Raw genomic sequence first — 20,158 nt, 5'->3', positions numbered from 1 at the left:
CGGTGGTAACAGCTGCTTCGCAAACGGCCTCGACGGGCGGACCTGCAATAGTGAAACGCCGGCTATCAATGCCTGGGGCTGTGATGTCTTGGCGGAGACTTGGAGCGGGAGTCCGAGCAAGTACAGTGTCAACGACCATGCTGTGATTGACTGCGGTACCCTCTCCAAGACAAGGACTGATGGCGATGCCCGCTGCGGTCCCGCCGACATTTGCTCCTTGAGGACGAGCGGTGCCACGAGTCCCATCCGGACGGAATCCAGCCAGACAGTTTGGTCTGCATTGAGGGTGATCCACCTGGATTCTGCCCCGAGCGATTGGTGGGCGGTGATCGGCGTTGGGAACGTTCCCTCGACCAAGACCGGTACCAGGCTGGAGGCGACTGCAAAGATCCCAGTGATGGCTTGCCTCTGAAGCACGGAGCTGACATCGGCGGCACTCCAGGCACCAGCATGGACATAACGTCCCGGGCCACCTGGAGGGCTTCAGGCGTGGACGGCATCCTGACATCCAGAGAGGCCTGTTCTGAAGAGAAGTCACTCTCAAAGTGACTCAGAGGCCTGGGGCCCGGTGGGGATCAAGGACTGCCCGACATGGGCCTAGCCTCTGTCTCAGACTTCCCTCGGTGCCGCTGCAAAGAGGAAGTCTTCCTGGCCCTCTTGGCGTGCCTCGTGGATGGGGAATGGTGCTGACTGGTCGATGGCACCAGAGGGTCACCACGTACCGATGCTGCAGTGCCAGGTACCAGTTCAGAGCGGCGTGCCGGGGTCAGGGTCAGCACCAACTCCCTCAGGATGGCCCGGAGCCTAATATCCCTTTCTCTTTTGGTTCAAGGCTTAAATCACTTGCAAATCTTGCACCTTTCACTGATATGGGTTTCTCCCAAGCAGCGCAAACAGTCTGTGTGCGGGTCACTACTTGGCATAGAACACCTACAAGAGCCGCAAGACTTAAACCCCTGGGCATGCCCTGGCCCGGGCTCACTGACTAATTAAACTAACTAAACAGCTAATTAACTAAAGAACTTTGTAACATTAGTAAAGAGAAGTTACCAGCATCATCAGTTTTTCTCAGTTACTTGGCACCTGCAAATTTTCAAGATGCAACTTCAACAGCATGACAACTATGTATATAAAAAGTGACCTAAAATTGGTTTTATAGCAGTTTTAAGTATGTTAAATATATGGCAGAATATACATTGTAATGTGGCGCACAGTTTTAACAACGTTTATTTGGCATGAGCTGGATAACCTGACTATCCCAAACTCATTCAGATAAGAAGCCTTCACACCACATTAGACTATTGTTGAAGTTTTTTAAGCCTGTATCTATTCACATGTTTTTCTGAGAGAAACAGACACATAATGGAAACGCTGATGGTGGCTCCAGAGTACAGGCTGAAACAGATTTTTGCATTCGACAGGTCATTAAAGCCTGTCTAGAGGTCAAAAAGTGGATTACTTTATTGAAAAAGTCAAAGAAACAAACTAAGGATGGGATTTTCAAAATCACTGTATTGGCCTAACTCTGTTTTTAGTGAAGTTACTTGCATGAATTCAAGAACAGCAGAGCGAGGCCAATGCTAAGCACTTTTGCAAATCCCATCCAAAGGTATACTTTGAGTGGTATGAATTTTTGATGGTTCATGAAACTTCATTAAGCCAAGACATTATAACACAGTGATGCAATGTTTGCATCACAGTGTCTTACAAGGAGACACTTGTACGAGAATACCCACCTTGAGATGTAGTGAAAACTGAAGACCCATTGCAAGAGACTGCTATTCCAGTAATTTCCCTATTCAAGGCAAATAAATTTGGAAGTGAATTCAAAGGGTATTTCATTCAACAATCATACTATACAGTGACTTTTTTACAGCTGCAATTCAGTATTTGATCTTCACAAGGGTTAATTTAGACACAAACAAATTAAGACGATTGTTGTAGAGCGCATCACAATTCTACAGACAAAATAGACCTTGCCAAAGAACTAGAAGGAGCAGTACCAGTTCCCCCCACATTGTTCTGCCAGCATGCTTCAACCCTAACCAAAAAGGACCTGCCTAAGGTGGTGAAAGCCTAAATTGGCCCATACCCACTTAAGTCATTTAGCCTCTACTGGGTCAGCCAATAATAAGATGACTGTTAAGATATCAGGCCCATTCCTAGTATACAACTCATTTTTCACTGCCAAACAACCAGATAATCTCATGAAGGAATGCACCTTCTTGAAGCTTTCCTTCACATAATGCATCCAGATAAACATGTGATCCAATAACTATCAAGATGACTACAGGAGATTAATAGATTTTGAAATAATTATACCACAGACGAGGACACTACAAAGACTTACTCTTTATGAATTTTATGTTGTTCATCTAACTTTAGTTTGGCAATGTTGTTCCATGCAAGCGTTATACTTTCTTCTGTCAAATCTTCAAAAGATTCTTCACTTGGAGAAACTAAAATAAAATACCACCATAAAATGAGAAGTCATAAATTGAAAATTAAAAAAAGATAAGACTTCAGATAATAAATGAGTTGAAGTTATAACAAATATGAATACATTTAATGATACAAAAAGGCACCTCTATCATTTCAGTTCTATTATAGAGAGGAGAGAATTTATGACAGATTGTCATTAACTATCCCACAATATTTATTGACAGAAGTTCAAGAACATAAATAGCCAGAAATCTTCTGGTTAATTCCTAAATGGATCAGAAGTTTTTAGACAGTATATGTTCTTCTGTTATGACTGGCTGCCACTTTTATGTTCATGTATTTAAGAGTCAAATTCTGTAAAGTTGTAGGTTTAAAATTATGGCTTATGTTTTTCAAAGGTTATGGGGGTTTAAAGAAATTAAATGAGCTAACTATGCGGCAACTGCTACCAAGAATACCACCAAGTCAATAAGAATTGCCAAGCCGTGAGAATACATAACACGATTTAGAAATGTTTAAATTTCTAGAATTTTTTAATAGAATCTTATTTTGACAAACCACCCAACATAATTTTAGAATTAATTCTAGGAGAGTCATTTGGAAGAGATATTCTACTTAAAACAGCAACCTGTATTGTCACTCCTTTACTCCAAAGTTAAAGATCACCCAATAGGGGAATGAGGAAAATGGTATAAATCTAAGATGATGGTCAAAAGCATAGTTATTGGCTGACAGAGTATAAGAACATAATGGCCATACTGGGCCAGATCAATGGTCCATATAGCCCCAGTATCCTTTCTTCTGATAGTGGTCAATGCCAGTTGCTTCAGCCGCCGGGGTTCCCAAACTTGGTTTGCAGCTTGTTCAGGGCGGGCCACGAGACGCTTTGTTTACCTGAGCGTCCGCAGGTACAGCCACTCACAACTTCCAGTGGCCGCGGTTCACTGTTCCCGGCCAATGGGAACTGCGGGAAGCAGAATCAGTTTTAGATGAGCCAATACGACCCACGCACCAGTCTTATTTAAAAAATGAGGGCCGATGTGAACCAGATGCAAAAGAAAAAATGTTGATCAGCAAGGAGGGGAAGAGATAGGGAGGAAAGACCTTGGGGAGAAAATCCAGATAAAATTTACCACCTCCTAAGACTGCAAATAAGGGGGATTTGTCCCAAATTGGTCTTTAGCTGAAGTCAGTAATTGGAAAGGACATCATTTGTTTGTTAAAAGGTATAGAAAGAAAACTCTTAAAAGCTTCATTGCTAATACCTGCCTGACCACTTTGGAACCAACCAATACGGATGCATTTAGCCCGTTTGTAAGTATCTGGAGCAAATGCCTATAAATGTTTTGTTACTGTAGGTGTAGCAAATTGCTTATTAGTTAGACTTTATAGGCATGTTCAGAGCAATTGTATAAATACCATGTGACCTTTGAATTTAATAAAGGAATTTATGGTTAAATTAGTGTCATGCTAATACCCTTCATAAACATTAATAATTCCAACACCTTCTCTGCATCTTGGAATTGCACCTTGCATTCCAAATCTAATACAGCCTTTTTGAGATGGGATGACCAGAACTGCATGTGGTATTCAAGGTGTGGGCATGTTATGACAAACTGTAATTAACATAACCGCAGCCATTTTGTGTATTCAGCCATCATTATTTGGAAGTGAGACCACCACACAGTCAGGAATAATTTGGCCTTTGCCGGAGCAGACAAAACAGCGGTACAGCTTCATTGTTGCTGACAAGGAGACAAAATGACAGACTCATGAGATGGGGAGGGAGTGTGGATAGCTGACCTTGGATCTGGGTGTGGGAGTTGCTTTGCTAATAAGATTTTTTTTTTCTGGCTGTTGCTATGGAAATTATTTGCCCATTAGGGGTTACTATGAGTTATGTGCTTTGTTTTGAGCAACCTATAAAAGAGATTAGTTAGGGTGTGCAATTTGGAGAAGTTTTGGAGAGGATTCTGATGAGCTAAGAGACTGACATACAACTCCCCCGCGGCTAGGAGAAAAACTGGCCACTGGAAATGTACTGCTGACCACTTGACACAATCTCAATCTATTTGGGTAACTATATTGGGGATGCTCAAGACTATTGTTATTTTAGATGTGTGCTTTGGACTCAATAAAAACAAGGATTTTTGGTTGAAAGCACTTGTGTTTACACCAATCATTTATCAGACAGACGAGCTATGTCCCTAGTGATTTATGTCCTGAAACTGCCTAGAAAACACAGACTAGTTACCATTTTTTTGGGTTCAGATAACCCCAGGAAACAGGCATACCATAGGTTTATATAGTGGCATTATCATATCTTTTGTTTTATTATCTAACCCACCCTTTCCTAATGGTTCTTAGCATTGTTAGCTTTTTTGACTGTTGCTGCATATTGAATGGATGTTTTCAGAAAACTATCCATATTGACTTCACGATCTCTTGGACTTCATAATTTAGACTTCATCATTTGTATGTACAGTTGGGAATATTTTTTCCCATGTGCATTACAATGTATTTTGCCAGTCATTTTGTTGCCCAGTCACCCAGTTTTGTGAGATCCCCATGAAACTCTTCGCAGTCAGCTTCGCAATCACTTAACTATTGGGATTAATTTTTTATCATCAGCAAATTTTGCCACCTCACTGTTCACCCCTCCATTTATGAATACGTTGAGCAGCACTGGTCCTGGTACAGATTCTTGGAGGACCCCACTATTTACATCTCTCCATTGTTAAAACTGATAATTAATTCCTAACCTTTGTTTCTTATCTTTTAAGCAGTTAGTCATTCATGAGAGGATCTTTTCTCTTATCCCAGCAGTGTTTACTTTGTTTAAGAGCCTTTGGAGTGGGACCTTGTCAAAGACTTTCTGAAAGTTCAAGTACACTGTAATGACTTGCCCACATGCCTGTTGATCCCCCTCAAAGAATTCCAATAGATTGCGGAGGTGCTATTTCCCTTTACGAAAGCTACGTTGACTCTTTCCCAACATATCGCGTTTATCTAAATGTCTAGTAACAAGCAGAATTATCAGAGTTTCAGCCAGCTGGCCTGGTACGGAAGTTAGGCTTGCAGCCTGTAATTGCCAGGATCCCCTTTGGAGCCTTTTTAAAAAATCAGCACTACATTAGCTACCCTACAGTCATCTGGTACAGAGACCGATTTAAGCATATATGTGGTCTCATATTTTAGTCCAATTCTAAGTGGCCCCCTGTCCACATCAAAAGAGACACCATCTTGACTGGCACCCTTGTTGGCCATTTCAGTGGTGGCTAAATGATTTGAGTGGACATAGGAACTGAATTACCCTCTCACCCTAGAGGTGATCCTTCAGGACAGGATTAAAAGTACATTAGTGGGACACTGTGTGGAGCTTGCACTGCCAGTGGGCATCCCGTACCTATGCTGTGGACATACTAATTTGATTGCCACTGTTGTCGATCTGGTACTTCACAGGTCACAGAATTCACTTTTTTTTTTTGGTAAAGTCACCACCACATAGAATAGAAAAACTGAGTGCTGTAATTTGCATATTAACTGCAGGAGTTATTGACTTGTATATTTATAGGCCTGTATATCGATGATAGAAGTAAAGTCTGATGTTCATTTAAACCCTTGAAACAATTTTAAGAGGCAAACTGAATAATCAGAGCTCAACAAGACAATGCTTCCGTTTCTGATTGTTTAAAACAGAATAAAAAAAGAGTTGCCAGGCAAAAGTCTGTTTTCTGTCAGAGCCTTTGGTTGGGTATTTCTCCATGACTTACAGGGAAAGCAGCCAAGCAAGTTATATAACATATGAACCTCTGAAACAAAAAAGATACAACCCTCCCAGAAATAAGGTCAAGTCAGTTATGTTTTCAGGTAACAATACAAAAAATAACTACCTTTCTTTTACACGTTTACCTGGAGATTCAGCTATGGAAACATTGTGATTCGATATTCGACACAAACTTTTGAACTTCGGTATTATCCTCCGGGGATGAGGAGTTGTAAACAACTGTTTCGGTGTCTGTCCAAACTCCAAGATTTGCGTCAACAGAGCTACTTTCTCATTGGGGTCCATAATACTTAAGAAAAGCGAAGTGTTCAGTGAAATATTTTAAGACAGAAAGATTGTTTCTGAAAATGTAGGCACATGTGTGCAGTTATTGCTGTAAAATACAGTCACAGTAAAGGCATACACAACTGACCTGTTACACAGTTGTTGTCGGAGAATTGCAATGCAAGCACATAACCATGATTGTGTGTACAAAAGCAATAATTGCATGCATGCTACTCTGCAAATATAGCAATTTGTATCAGTGTAACTGAAATCTCAGACTGCACAGACATTTGAGAACTCAGTCCTTCAATACAACCTTTGTTACAATGGTAAGATTGGTGGTCAGTGTCTTCTGGAGTCCAAAACAGAATGGCTACCTCAATTGTTGGGAGCACTTAGATAGTTAACAGGGAACTCTATGGGATAAAGAGAAATTTAATACGTGCCTCTACCAAACATTGCTTATAAGCATTAATTACCTGTTCAAATCCACTCCACCTTCATAAGTTAATGGATGAAACACTGAAAGAAGCGGGAAAGAGAGTCATTTGCACAATGTAGATAAACATGCCTTATTTTTTTCAACTCACACATGAGCTGTAAACCACATAAATATTTAACTGTGCTACACATCTAGGCAATTCCACCCACCTCACACCTATTGCAAGTTATAGTTTGTTTCAAGCCAAACAGAAAAAGTATGAGCTAGGCCAAAGAGGAAAAAACAGTTTCAGACACAACTTTTCCTGACTGTGCATTTCACTAGGATGTTTTCTGTGATTTCAAAGACTCTCAGTAACTGGATACACAACAGTGATCTTATTACATCATTATAAGAGCCCATCATCACAGTGGACTAATCCCATATCTGTAAGAAAGTGAGAATTTTGTAAACTGTGATTAAGTGATAAGCTGAGAGGCTTGGTGATTTAGGGTTAGTTCAGTATTAACACACACACACAATTATTGCTTCCTCATTAGATCTCTGAAGGACTCAATTACTAATAGGTCTAGGATAGATTTCAGATCTCAATCTCTTGCTCCCCAGGAAGATAAACATTGAATGTAATTCAGAGACATAAAACTTAGCTTAGTACAACCAAGCTACATGTGCCTTACATTCAGCTACATCTAAATTGAAGCTATGTAACAAGACTGGAGAGAACTGACTACATGGCTGTTTGGCTTAGAGGTGGTTATAAAGGAAACTCAAGAATGTGTGTGGTGGGGAAGATGCTTAGAACAGATAAAGGTGTTTTATCCACTCCCCCGCTCTTTCTGAAATCCACTTGGTTTGGCAAAATGTTATGTGTTTCCTCACTGAGAAGTTAGTAAATGTATTAAAAACCCAACTAAACGAGACACCAGATTTATGATGTAGCAGACTTTCAATAGTTTAATTCAGAGAACTTCATCATGAAAGAACTGCTTTTGATGCTACAAAACAGTTTTCAGTCACTCAAAAAAGAATGTATTATTTTTCTTTCAGTATTTACAATGTCTTAATATTCTGGGCTAATTACAGCAAAGACAGAGCAATAAGACTCAAAATAAAGATCACAAAAAAATTTTTAAAAAAAGAGGAACCATCGTAAGTGAGTCAAAGACTTATTGTCGCTAGAGTGGCACACAGAGAGAAGCCCAGCGACCTATTTATCCTTTCCCTTCCCTCTCACTTTCTTCTTGGAAACCAATGTTACCCACATGAACCTGAAGTTTCATGCTGCAACTTTTGGGCAGAAATGTGAAATACACAAATGGTTTGTGTGCCAGCCCCATTTTAACCTACACAAGAGACTATTTCAGCACCAAACTGCCATTATCATTGACTTGAGAAATGACAAAAATATTGTCGGTCTCCCTTGACTGTCATTTTAAGTGCAACAGCTACACACAATACATAATCAAACATTTCTCATTTATATACTGTATTCCGGGAAGACAGGCATTACAAGAAAGGGAATAAGTTTTAGAAGAGGAGTCACTATTTTCAGTGGAAAAGGATTGGCAATTTTCTCAATTACTGAAGGATCAAGCACAGGCATGATGCAGGTTCAAAAGAACGCAGGGCAGCATGGAAACCTTGCTAGTTATGTTTTCCATCCGAGTTTAGCTAGAATGTCAAAAAAGTGATTCTTTAGAGAATTTTACAATTTACCATTGTGGGCTGCAATGGCTTCACTTCCCTTCTGCTTGTAGCCAAATACTAAGTCAATCCATTCATGGAGATGTTCTGACACATACTGGCTTTCTAAGGCATTTTGGCACTTCTGAAGAAAGTCATCAGGATCTAACAAGAGAAAGTTTAATCAGTGCAGAAATCTACCACGGTTAAATGTGGCTGAACTCTCCTCTCTCTCACCCCCACAGACATTCCAATGAGAAACCTTCTAGATTTATTAAAATAACACTACTTCAGCTATTTAGTAACATTTTGAAAAAAGTATTTGATTTATACATTCATATAAGAATATGATCTTCATTTATTAATAGCCACTTTAGATTATTCCTCTCCAATAGCTGCACTTATTGTTATTTAAGTTTTTGTAACAGCAAACAGAACAGAAGATAAAAATAAAATTGAGGGAGGGAAGGGGAAGACAAAGGATTCCAAGAGTCTGAAAACAATGAAGGTAAACTGTGTGCAGTATTGAGTTTAGTAAAAGCATTCAGAGTGCCATTACCTAATGCCCAAGGAGGAAGTTCTACATGTTCAACCATCTTTCCACCCTGCCTTTTCCCTAGGTCCAGCTTCAGACTATTCACTAGAAAACTGGAATCGTTTTCATAGAATTCTGGAATCAGCTAGTGCGAGGATGGAAGAGGGAGGGAAGAAAAACATTTCAGGATTTCCTTTATTTTTTATAATTTTAAATTAAATAAATCAATACATATGCTGAAACAATACTGCTAAAAACACAGGGAGTATTAAATTGGTTAGTCTCTAAGGTGCCACAAGTACTCCTTTTCTTTTTGTAACATTACAGTATTACAAACTTGTCAACATTTTGGAAAGCCCCCAAAGCATCTTAAAGGTAGATAAAAAGCTAAGTCTTGTATAGATTCAATTTTAAAGCTCTGAAAATAGCAAATAGAACTCTGACTCAAACCTATCAGGCCAAGGTTCTAAAGCATTTCAGGTAAGCCAGTTGTTTAAGATCAGATATAATTAACCACTCCTAATTCTGTAGTGGAAAACTGGACTGCAATGTTAAGAAAAGCCTCCTTTCTCAATTCAAGCTTCTCTGATGTCAATGAAGCATGATTTACCAGCTCCAAATATCTACCTGACAGATTTCCTTTAGTTTTTCAAAAGACATTAAGAACAATGAGAAGGCTTTTAAGACTCCTCAAATGCAATATTTCTATGATGCTTAAAAACAGAAGCTATCAAAAAAGATGCACTATAATTCTAAACCCTCAAAATGGGCTGCACTATAAAAGCCAAGTCCCAATTACATTTAATGAGGAAAAGAACTTGGTAGAATAATCTCATGATCTTCACTTAAAATCTCCAACCAATGATCCGATCAAAATAGGGGGGAAAAAAAAGGAAAGCAGCCCACCAGAAGCCATGTGAACATTAAGAGAAGGAATTTAAACCTATCTTCAGTGCCAAGCTCAAACCAGGCATAGCAAGGCAGTTTTCACCTCCATAAGAAGCAAACAACAGAAATTTAAAAATTTTGAACTGGAAAAAAGGAGGACAGAGCACTCAGGTAATGTGACCTCAAGTAGCTTCTGGCTACTTACCTCTTTGAAGTCTGTTGCACCATCCAGACAGTTTTTCCAGGTTTCTGCAATACTAGACATAATAAAGTCAATGGTATATCAGTCAGGAAAGGACTTTACACCCCATATAAGTATACAATTTAAAGGAAACCATTATATAGTGAAAAATAAATCTGTTAAATTCAATTTAAACAAACCTATTGAACGTTCTGTCAGCATGATCAAACTTTCCATTTTGTAAACAAAGCATGTACTCTGGCGCTGGGGAAATAAGAATGGAAGTCAGATCTGTCCAAATGCTGCTATTTTCAAACCCACCAGGTATTCAACAGACTTGCAATGAAAGCAATCTTACCAACTCTAACAAGATAGAACAGAACATAACCTGGAGATGAGTAGTGGCTGCCATACATAAACTTAGGCTCTGGCATTTCCCGATAACGTGTCTGCAACATATTGAAAACAAGACAAACTGTTTAAAATCATAGTATTTTTTTCTGTATTAAACAAACACACACGTTTATCAGAAAACTTAAGATAGGATTGAACACTTCTTCTCATTCAGATAAAAACAAAATACAAAGCTTTTAAATTGTGTCGTTACAGATACTTAATCTCAGGAAAGAATTCCTGTATTCCCGTGTGTGTGTGTGTGTGTGTGTGTGTGTGTGTATATATATCTATATCTATCTTTCTATACACAAGATCTGAAATGCATTCCTATTACGCTGAAAAGAGCAGAGCAGGCTAAAAGTGGAAAAACACCAAGGTACATTGGCAGTTTGCATTTTTGTAAGTTTAAAGCATTTCTGTAAATTCAGTGTTGTAGCTCTTCTTCACATCTTAGGACAAGTTAAAGGTTATACTTTTTTAAATCATCCATAACAATCACAGACTAAGAATCTATGTAAGTTTCCAAACATGTATAACTACAGTAATTTTAAGTGTTTTATTTGGACATGCTGCCTGTCCACATACAACTCCAACTCAATGGTATCTATTAGCAGAAACTAATATTTTCAAGATACCTTTTGAAATTAGAATGTATTCCAATACAAATAAAGCAATCAACTGATTCAGAGCATAGAATCAAAGAAATTTAGGGGTGGAAGTCAGAATTTGCATTAAGAATCTTTATTTCTTTAAAACCCTTTTCTCTTTTTCACAAGTAAAGATGCTACTGATTTGGCAAGAATTTCCTGTCCCAGTGCTTCTTAAGGTAGCTCAGCAGCATGGGGATAATTATTGAAGAATATTTATATTCTTCATATGATTTTTCCTTTATGATAACTTAATGCTGCCAATTTGCCAATAAGACAGGTTCTATAAAGAATATACTAGGATTCTCTAAAGTGTTTTTGCAGCTTTATGTCTAAGTCTTACAATCATGAAGTCTAACGCTAGTGAAGAGACGGGGATCTTTCAAACACTGCATTTATATGTTAGATTGCTCATGAAAAAAATTCCTTCCTGATGTGGAATGGGAAAGAATTTCTAATGTGGCATTGTCTATAACTGCATTCACTTTTTACCCTGGTCTTTTGCCATGTGTGCGCAATTTTTTTTTTTTAAATATTCCCCCCCTTTCCTCTCCCCATTAAACCCTTTTTCTTAGAGACTTAGGCCATGTCTACACTAGCAAGCTTATGGTGGCACAGCTGTATCAATACAGCTGTGCCGCTGTAAGATAGCTCATGTGGCCATTCTATGCTGACAGGAGACAGTTCTCCTGTTGACATAATAAAACTACCTAAACAAGCAGCAGTAGCTATGTCGGTGGGAGACATAGTGCTGTGCACCAAGCACTTATGCCAGCAAAACTTATGGCATTCAGGGGGGTGAAAAAGCACCCCGTCTGGTGACACAAGTTTTTCCAACCTAAAAATTAGACATGGCTTTAGAAGCATGTGCCTATGTTCTACCTTAATTTGTAACCATAGTGTTTGTTAAAACAGATTCTTCTGTTTTTAAAAAATAATTTGACTGATCCACACACACTTATTTTACATTATGCATTGTAATCTATCCATCTATCATAGGGTTTTATATAGCTAATCGTTGTAGTATCCATGGAAAAGCAATCACAACAGTTAACTACCTACTGGACTTCATTTTAAAGAGGCATAAAGCCTCATATTTGTAATGAGATTTAAAGAGTTTGTGTTCCATATTTTACTTGCAGTGCTTCTTAGATATTTAATGACAGGTTTCAGAGTAGCAGCCGTGTTAGTCTGTATTCGCAAAAAGGAAAGGAGTACTTGTGGCACCTTAGAGACTAACAAATTTATTTGAGCATGAGCTTTCGTGATCTACAGCTCACTTCATCGGATGTGTTCATCTCCCCACCGTATTTTCCACTGAATGCATCAGATGAAGTGAGCTGTAGCTCACGAAAGCTTATGCTCAAATAAATTTGTTAGTCTCTAAGGTGCTACAAGTCCTCCTTTTCTTTTTTAGATATTTAAGTTTGCACTATTAATTATGTATATATCGAATGCCACACCACACTAACTTAATACAGGTAGAGTTTGCTTCTGATAATGTTTGTAGTCTGCGTTTCAATAACAGCTTTAAGAATTGCAGAACATAAGAAATACAGTGAATAATCCTAGAAATATCTGAATACAAGTCATACAAGCATGTTTATTTTATTTTTGTATTGTGCAAATTTCATCCTCACAAGAGATGCTAGATGGAAAACTGAGTCCTCTTAGTAATAAGATTTGTAGGTCACAAATTATAGAACAAAAAAAAAACTGAACTCCACATACCAGTAGTCTTTCCAGCCTTTCCCTATTCAGGGCACCAACTGGTTTACTAAGGTCCCGGAACGTTTCAGGCTTTGTCAAATCTAAAAGAGAAAAGAAATTAATCTGTATGGATTGCTCCCACGGATAGGAATCACTTGTAAACCAATATTTTAAAACATTTTCCTCCTCTTCCTACAGGCACAAGAAGCTCTCACACTAAGGCATGGCCTACGCTACAGAGTTAAAAGAAAAGGAGTACTTGTGGCACCTTAGAGACTAACAAATGTATTAGTCTCTAAAGTGCCACAAGTACTTCTTTTCTTTTTGCAGATACAGACTAAAACGGTTGCTACTCTGAAACTACAGAGCTAGGTCAACGTAAGGCAGCTTACACTAAAAAGTAGCTCCCACTGATGTAACTCACCCATCACACTGACTTAACTCCACCTCCATGAGAGGCGTAGTGCTTAGTTCGATGTAGTTAGGGCGACATAGTGTCAGTGCGTTGCTTACATCAATTGTTGCTGCCTTTCAGAAGCAGTCCCACAATTTCCTACACTCACAGTTAAATTGGTGCAAGTGCTCCTGATGAGGACATGCACCACCAACACAAGGTGTGTAGTGTGGACATGAAAAAGCTATTAAATTACTGTGGTGCCTACATGCAGACATAACTTAGGTTGACTTAATTTTGTAGTGTAGACTTGCCCTAAGTGACTGTATACCCTGTTCGCAACATTAGTTTTTCAGCTACTTATCTAAAAGTTGCACATAACAGCTAGCTCTGGAGTAGGATTTTGCTAACATTATATGTTCCACTGCCCTACGATTGGGCAAACATCTCCCATCTGTTAATATTGTCCCCAGTGGCCTTGAGGCACAGATAAATGGCGTATCTCCCCCCTACCATCCTTTAAATAACTTGACACCTACATTGTGTCATGACAACATTGTTTGAATAGGAAGTGTCTGAGTGGAAGCTGAGAGGCATAAGCGAAGACACGCTGGGCCCATTAATGGAAAAGGCATTCACAACTCTGAGGAGGGCAAGCTACCAGCAACACAAACAGGTTACAGTTAGAACCTTGCTCAGGAAGCCAGTTTAGGCACTAACCTTGACAGTTAGTACCTTGCCTTGAACTTTCCTTTTTTAGGAAGCGTTTCTCAGAAAGTGGTGATGGCCCAGTCTAGCAACATACATTTCTTCTGTACTTTATCAGTCTGTTCCATGCCAGACTATCATATGGTTGGTCCATGTAGACTTATAAAAAAAATGCAAAAAGCTGTTGAGATTATTGACCACCAGATATTGTTGACTCATTCTTAAAAAAAATCTTGTGGAAGACGACAATGTGGCTCTTTCAGCCAGCATCTCAAAAGGTTTTACAAACATTTAGTTAAGCTTCACACCTCATCATCAAGTATTATCCCCATTTTACAGATGGGGAAATCAGACACGGTCACTTGTTTGACATAATAGAGCTGGGATTAGCACATTGATTAACATCCTGTTCCTCACCCTCCAACCTCAGGTTGATGTGGCATGATATTTATGCAGTGTAAAAGCAGCAGTTTCAGATTTGTACATCATGTGCAGACTATGTTTTTTCCTCCTATATATGTTGTTTACCTAATTCTGAACTAGAATAATCTGCTATGATCCAAGGAAATACAGGATACTGGGAGAGATCATTGCAGCTCCGATCAGCCAGATTGTTGAGATGAAGAAGGTATTGGTAGTTTGAAATATGACCTCGCTGCCATTGCAACATGTAACTCTCAGCCGTCTGCTCTGTAATATGATTTTCTTTAATAAAAAATAAATAAATAAAATTAGCTTCTCTCTATTCTACAGCACCTTGAATTATTTCACTACATTATACACTCCAAATGTGTAGTAGTTTAAACAATCTAATTAAAACATATCTATCTATAGCTTTAAAATGCATAAAAATCATTAAGGAGTCCAATTGAATGGACAGGGGAAAAAGACTAAACATTTGTGAAAATAAAGAGAAACATGACGTCTATAGTATTTGAAGAATTTTCTTCTTAGCAGTGAGAAGACTCTTAAGATTCTGGACCATGGCTTACTAAGGGATGAGACTACATGAAAGGAATTTGTTTTGCTATGGAGTAACTAATGGTGCCTGCTTAACATCTATTAGTGAAACGTGGTCTCACCTTTCTGTGAATGAGGTCCTGTTTAACAGATTTGATGAAGGTGCAATACCAACACCACACAGAAAAAAGGAAATTATTACAGGAGGATCTGTCTGTCTATCTGTGGAATACCGAGTAGAGCATCTGTCAGAGATCCACCCCTCCATTAGCTCCAAAACCAAATAATACAGTTCTAATGGAAGTACGGATATGCAAGCCATACTCTTAAAGGAAAAGATGGTCTGAGCTGACAGGCCATGTCATAACCATAAGGGTAGCCTAGCCTTCCTCCTTACTTGTAAGGGGTTAAGAAGCTCAAATAACCCAGTTGGCACCTGACCAAAGGAACCAATGGGGACAAAAGATACTTTCAAATGGGGGGGGTGAGGTGGGGTGGGAAGAGGCTTTGTTTTGGGTTCTTTGTTTCTGTGTTCTTTCGCTCCTGGGACTAAGAGGGACCGGACATCAAACCATTTCCTCCAAACCATTCTGAACCAGTCCTTCATATTACAGAAATTGTAAGTTCAGCCAGGCAAGACGTATTAGTTTATCTTTGTTTTCTCAACTTGTGACTTTTCCCTTTGCTGGAGGGAGGTTTATCCCTATTTTGTTGCAACTTTGAAACTAAGGCTAGCGGGGGTTCCCCCTGTGTTCTGTGCATCTTTTGTTACCCTGTAAAGTTACCTTCCAACCTGATTTTACAGAGGGGATTTTTACCCCCCCCCCCTTTTTTTTTTTAAATAAAATTCTTTTTTTAAGAACTGATTGATTTTTTTTCAGTGTCCAAAGATCCAGGGATTTGGGTCTGTATTCACTTTGTAACCAACTGGTTCAGATATTATTCTCAGGACTCCCCATGAAAGGGGGTGTAAAGGCTTGGGGGGATATTTTGGGGAAACAGGAACTTCAAGTGGTCCTTTCCCTGATTCTTTGTCTAAATCACTTGGTGGTGGCAGCATACTGTTCAAGGACAAGGTGGAATTTGTGCCTTGGGAAAGTTTTTAAGCTAAGCTGGTAAAAATAAGCTTAGGGGGGTCTTACAACCGGGTCCCCACTTCTGTACCCCAGAGTGGGGAAGGAACCCTGAAAGGCCATTTCCAGAATATGGTACTGTTGTCAGATTGGCTGCTTCTTTGATTATATTTGAGCTTATCTAAGTAGATTCTGCTATGTCACCCCTGTGACACACACTGGGTTAATCACAGACTAAGGGGGTTTGGATTTGTATGACAGCCTCTTATTAAATTATTCACAGAACATTAATTATGTTATTCATTAAGACAATCCTGTTAACACCTTCACTGAGTCTGTAAGATGAAGAGATAGCTCTCAACAGTGCATCCTAATATTTCACAAATACATGTCGTCACAAAGTGAACTAGCCCTAACAATATTGGCCAAGTCTGGTAACAAATACACTATAGTTTTAATCCTACTGATGAATGGCTGGCATTCATCTCTTTTTTTAAAAAAAACAAAGAAGGCAACAATCAAGGTGGAAGATACAATCTTCTGCAACTAGAAGACATCGTTACAAAGGTTGATACAGGCAACTTGGGGGTGGTGGCGTAGCGGACGACAGGTTCCTTAAGACGATCAAAGATTAGATGCAAGTCTGTGGGTGGCTCCTAGAAACCAACCCCCCTGCCAACCTCCACCAAAAATAAAAACATCTTTAGCTAGTTACAGTGCAAGCATGATAACCTGTAGTGAGGGGAAGAGGGCAGCTTATATGCGCTCCTACAGCACGGATATATAGAAACCGGTTATTCTTCATACCCTCTCATTCTACTTCCCCTGCAGCTACCCAGTAACCTTTATAGAACAGGTGATCCTTGGGGTAATTGGTCGGGAATGGTGAACTGCGGCCACTGGGAGCTGCAGGGTGCCATGCCTGCGGATGGTCAACGTAAACAAAATGTCTCGCGGCCCGCCAGCAGATTACCCTGATGGGTCGCGTGCCGAAGGCTGCTGACCCCTATGAACAGGAGGTACAGCTGGCCTCTAAATGGACTGCTATATGCCCAAAAGTCCACAGAGGAATGGCACTTTCCACCTATTAAAAAGATGCATAACTGTGACCTACCTCTTCCCACAAATCAAGACAACAGAACTCAGCATATTCCCCACAAGGGGGAGAAGGAGGACATTTAATAAATAAATGGTTTCAAACCTAGATATGTTGCAATATAGAAATAGAGCTCATCTCGATCTTGAGAGTTGTAGAATTTTAAGTAGATGTCAGAACACAGATCATTTTCCGTGCAAAATACTTCTAGGCCCTTCAAAATTAAAGGAGAAAAACTAAATGTAGAAATTCAGCGACAAGCCCTACTGCCCATGTTACTAACAGCCCATTCCAGTTAGTGATATCCAAAACTTAAGACTGTTCCCATATTAGAAGTTTGCCAGCAGTTTTGCCTAACTATTGGCTAATACGCTGCCTGTTGTAAAGATTCCTCCCCTTCTCAACCACATACACATGCACTTTCTTGTAATCAGAGAAAGGAAATTTATAGCTGTACACATTTGATCCACATGAGACAATCTAACAAACAATTTCATATACAATACACAGTACACATTTTAATTTTATAAAATATATACTAATTGACAGAAACAATGCAAAAGTTTGGGTCCCTCCCCTCAAATTTTGTTATGCCTAGAGTTTACATTTACATTATGTTAAAACAAACAAAAACACTGAAAGTGTACAACCAAGATCTCACTGCAGAATTGTTGTGCTGCCCCTCTGCCACTCTCTCACATCAGTCATGTAAGCTAACACAATTTCCTTCTTGTACTTCAAGATTATATATAATCTTTAGAACGCACATTTACCAAGCGGGCCATTTTGCAGAAGAATGTGTAGTTTAAAAAAAGCATTAATATACCCCAAATCTGGACACTAAAGCCACAGAAGTTAATGTATAAACCAAATTATTTTATGGAAAACAAAAGAAAGTAGGTCGGTTACTTCACCGTGAAATAACTGTAATATAGGTCAGTGGAGCCTGAGAGTTTACTTAAGTTTGCATCTCATTCACACATCGGAATAATCAGCAAATTAAATAAAATCCTTTAAATAGCTTTTTAGCATAAGATCTGGACTAGTTCCCACTAACATCAAACTGAAATATTAATTTTTTAGAAGTAACTATGGAAGAGGCTTCTCACCCCTCATACAGTCAGTTCACTGTTCCTTTCAGTTTATAACTTCTACCTTGCTAACAAAACAAATGGTGGGTGAAAACTGCAGTCCTATTCTTAATTCATACTTCTCAAAAAGCAAGAGGAGTTACTTTCTCTGAATCTATCCAACAGGAGAAAAAAAGTGTGAAAGGTATTAGCAATATATGTAGCTAAAAGCAAAAAACCCCAGCTCACCAATGGCATTAGACCATGTCTTCTTTTGTAGATGCGACGGACATTGTGCATCATTATGTGAACCACAGGTTTCTGTAAAATAAAAATCAAGACATAGCCCAAAAGCATTAATACTCCACAGGTTCTTATATATGAGATCAGTAACATTCAAGGAAATTAAACAAGGGTTTGTTTGTTTTTTTTTTGTTTGTAGGCATGTAATGCCCTGGAGGCAAGATTTATTCTCCACATTAAAGAAACTACCCCTGTTCTCCTAAGAAATAGTTATTTTGTAGGAGAAATAATTATTTTGCTATTAGCTGCTTCCCAGATTGAGAGCCAACTTTAGTGACAACTCCACCGTTTATACATCATTCAGAAATTTTTCTCAAAACAGTAGTCACACAACAGTAGAAGGCAAAACGAGGAAGTTGTCAGAATATGGAAAAGGTCCTTGAAGAATAAGCATGCTGGGAAAAATATTTGCTAGCTGTGGATACCACCTTATGGACAAAGATAAAATAGCATTTCTTTCACCTAACACAGCACAAGGTGGCAGTGGATCTGACTTTAGGACATAGTGGTAATCTATTGTAGGTTCTGGAACAGTTTTTTAAACAATTGTTTTAGAATCATTTTAACCATTTGACAGCACAAACAAAAAACAGTCCCATGAATGAAGCAGCAATGATCAACCAGTTTAATCTACAACACATTTCCTTTTACCCCCATCGAAAAAAAAAAGTTTAGTAGGCCAAGAACTGGAGAGCCCCCTACATGTAGTTAACCTTGTTCAGTTTTAACCAGACACAGAATGTACTCAAATCTCCACTATGCAGGGACAGTACTTTAGAATAAGGTCCTACAAATTGTAAATTACATGGAATAGTCAGACAAGGAAAGTCTGCCACGCAATTTAATAATTGCTATTAGGCCAGTATCCAATGAAAATAATCTCTCTCTGACAAATCAAAAAATAAGAACTATGTTTTCATTTCAATGAAATAGTCAAGACCAAGGAACAGTCCCAGTTATTTAAGTGATATGTATAATATTACATATGAACAGTCAACATCGGAAGACTGTGGAAAATTAAATGGTTATTACTTTAATCAACACAACAAATTACATTTACGTAGGTGCTTATTGCATGTGTTCCAAGAGAAGGCATTTTCTTACGAGGAGTAATCTAGAAAAAAAGTTATATATGGTACACAGAAGAGCAGGGTGGGGAGAAAAAAAATACATACAAAATTTTATTTACTTACAGGATACCCATTAAGAGGCTGGAAATACAGGTTTGCATCAGTGATGCATACATGCCCCGGATTAGTCACGAGTGGTGTCACCATTTCTGCTTCACATTCCATATGCAAGGTTTCAGAAACATTTTGAAATCTGAAAAAAGTTAAAAAACAAAACAGAAGTCAATTTATCTCTCACTAGTTCCTGCTTAACTGAAATGGTCACACACTGCTCTAGAAATGTTTTTACGTGCACCTTATTGCATGCCTAAAACAGGTTCTCTGAAAAATGTATCAGAGTCTTCTCCCTATCTTCCCTGCTACTTCGAAGTAGAAGTTGTTGCACCGTCTCCATCACATTCTGCAGCAGCCATCATTTTAAAGCACTGGCAGCTTCACATGCACTGCTG

At 38.9% G+C, this 20,158-nt stretch overlaps 1 protein-coding gene across 5 annotated transcripts in view; it reads right to left on the bottom strand.

Moving 5' to 3' along the window:
* Window positions 1–20,158, bottom strand: part of NSMAF (neutral sphingomyelinase activation associated factor) — a 56,264-nt gene that overhangs the window by 12,022 nt on the left and 24,084 nt on the right. For all 5 annotated transcript variants that reach the window (XR_007355325.2, XM_048840744.2, XM_048840745.2 and 2 more), the window contains 14 exons: window positions 19,773–19,902; window positions 18,526–18,597; window positions 17,312–17,420; window positions 14,606–14,782; window positions 12,997–13,076; window positions 10,581–10,671; window positions 10,423–10,486; window positions 10,247–10,298; window positions 9,178–9,298; window positions 8,652–8,783; window positions 6,973–7,015; window positions 6,355–6,518; window positions 2,351–2,459; window positions 1,737–1,795 (listed from right to left, as the gene is read on the bottom strand). Coding sequence is in view for 4 of the 5 variants with exons in the window: in XM_048840744.2 (XP_048696701.2) it covers window positions 1,737–1,795; window positions 2,351–2,459; window positions 6,355–6,518; window positions 6,973–7,015; window positions 8,652–8,783; window positions 9,178–9,298; window positions 10,247–10,298; window positions 10,423–10,486; window positions 10,581–10,671; window positions 12,997–13,076; window positions 14,606–14,782; window positions 17,312–17,420; window positions 18,526–18,597; window positions 19,773–19,902 (1,403 nt within the window). In the remaining variant the exon portion in view is untranslated. The remainder of the gene's footprint in view (window positions 1–1,736; window positions 1,796–2,350; window positions 2,460–6,354; window positions 6,519–6,972; window positions 7,016–8,651; window positions 8,784–9,177; window positions 9,299–10,246; window positions 10,299–10,422; window positions 10,487–10,580; window positions 10,672–12,996; window positions 13,077–14,605; window positions 14,783–17,311; window positions 17,421–18,525; window positions 18,598–19,772; window positions 19,903–20,158) is intronic.

Source organism: Caretta caretta, chromosome 2 (assembly GCF_965140235.1).
Source record: "Caretta caretta isolate rCarCar2 chromosome 2, rCarCar1.hap1, whole genome shotgun sequence".
In the NCBI taxonomy this organism is placed as follows: domain Eukaryota; kingdom Metazoa; phylum Chordata; order Testudines; family Cheloniidae; genus Caretta; species Caretta caretta.
Note: the sequence above shows the minus strand (reverse complement) of the source record. Positions and strands in the feature narration are given on the sequence as shown.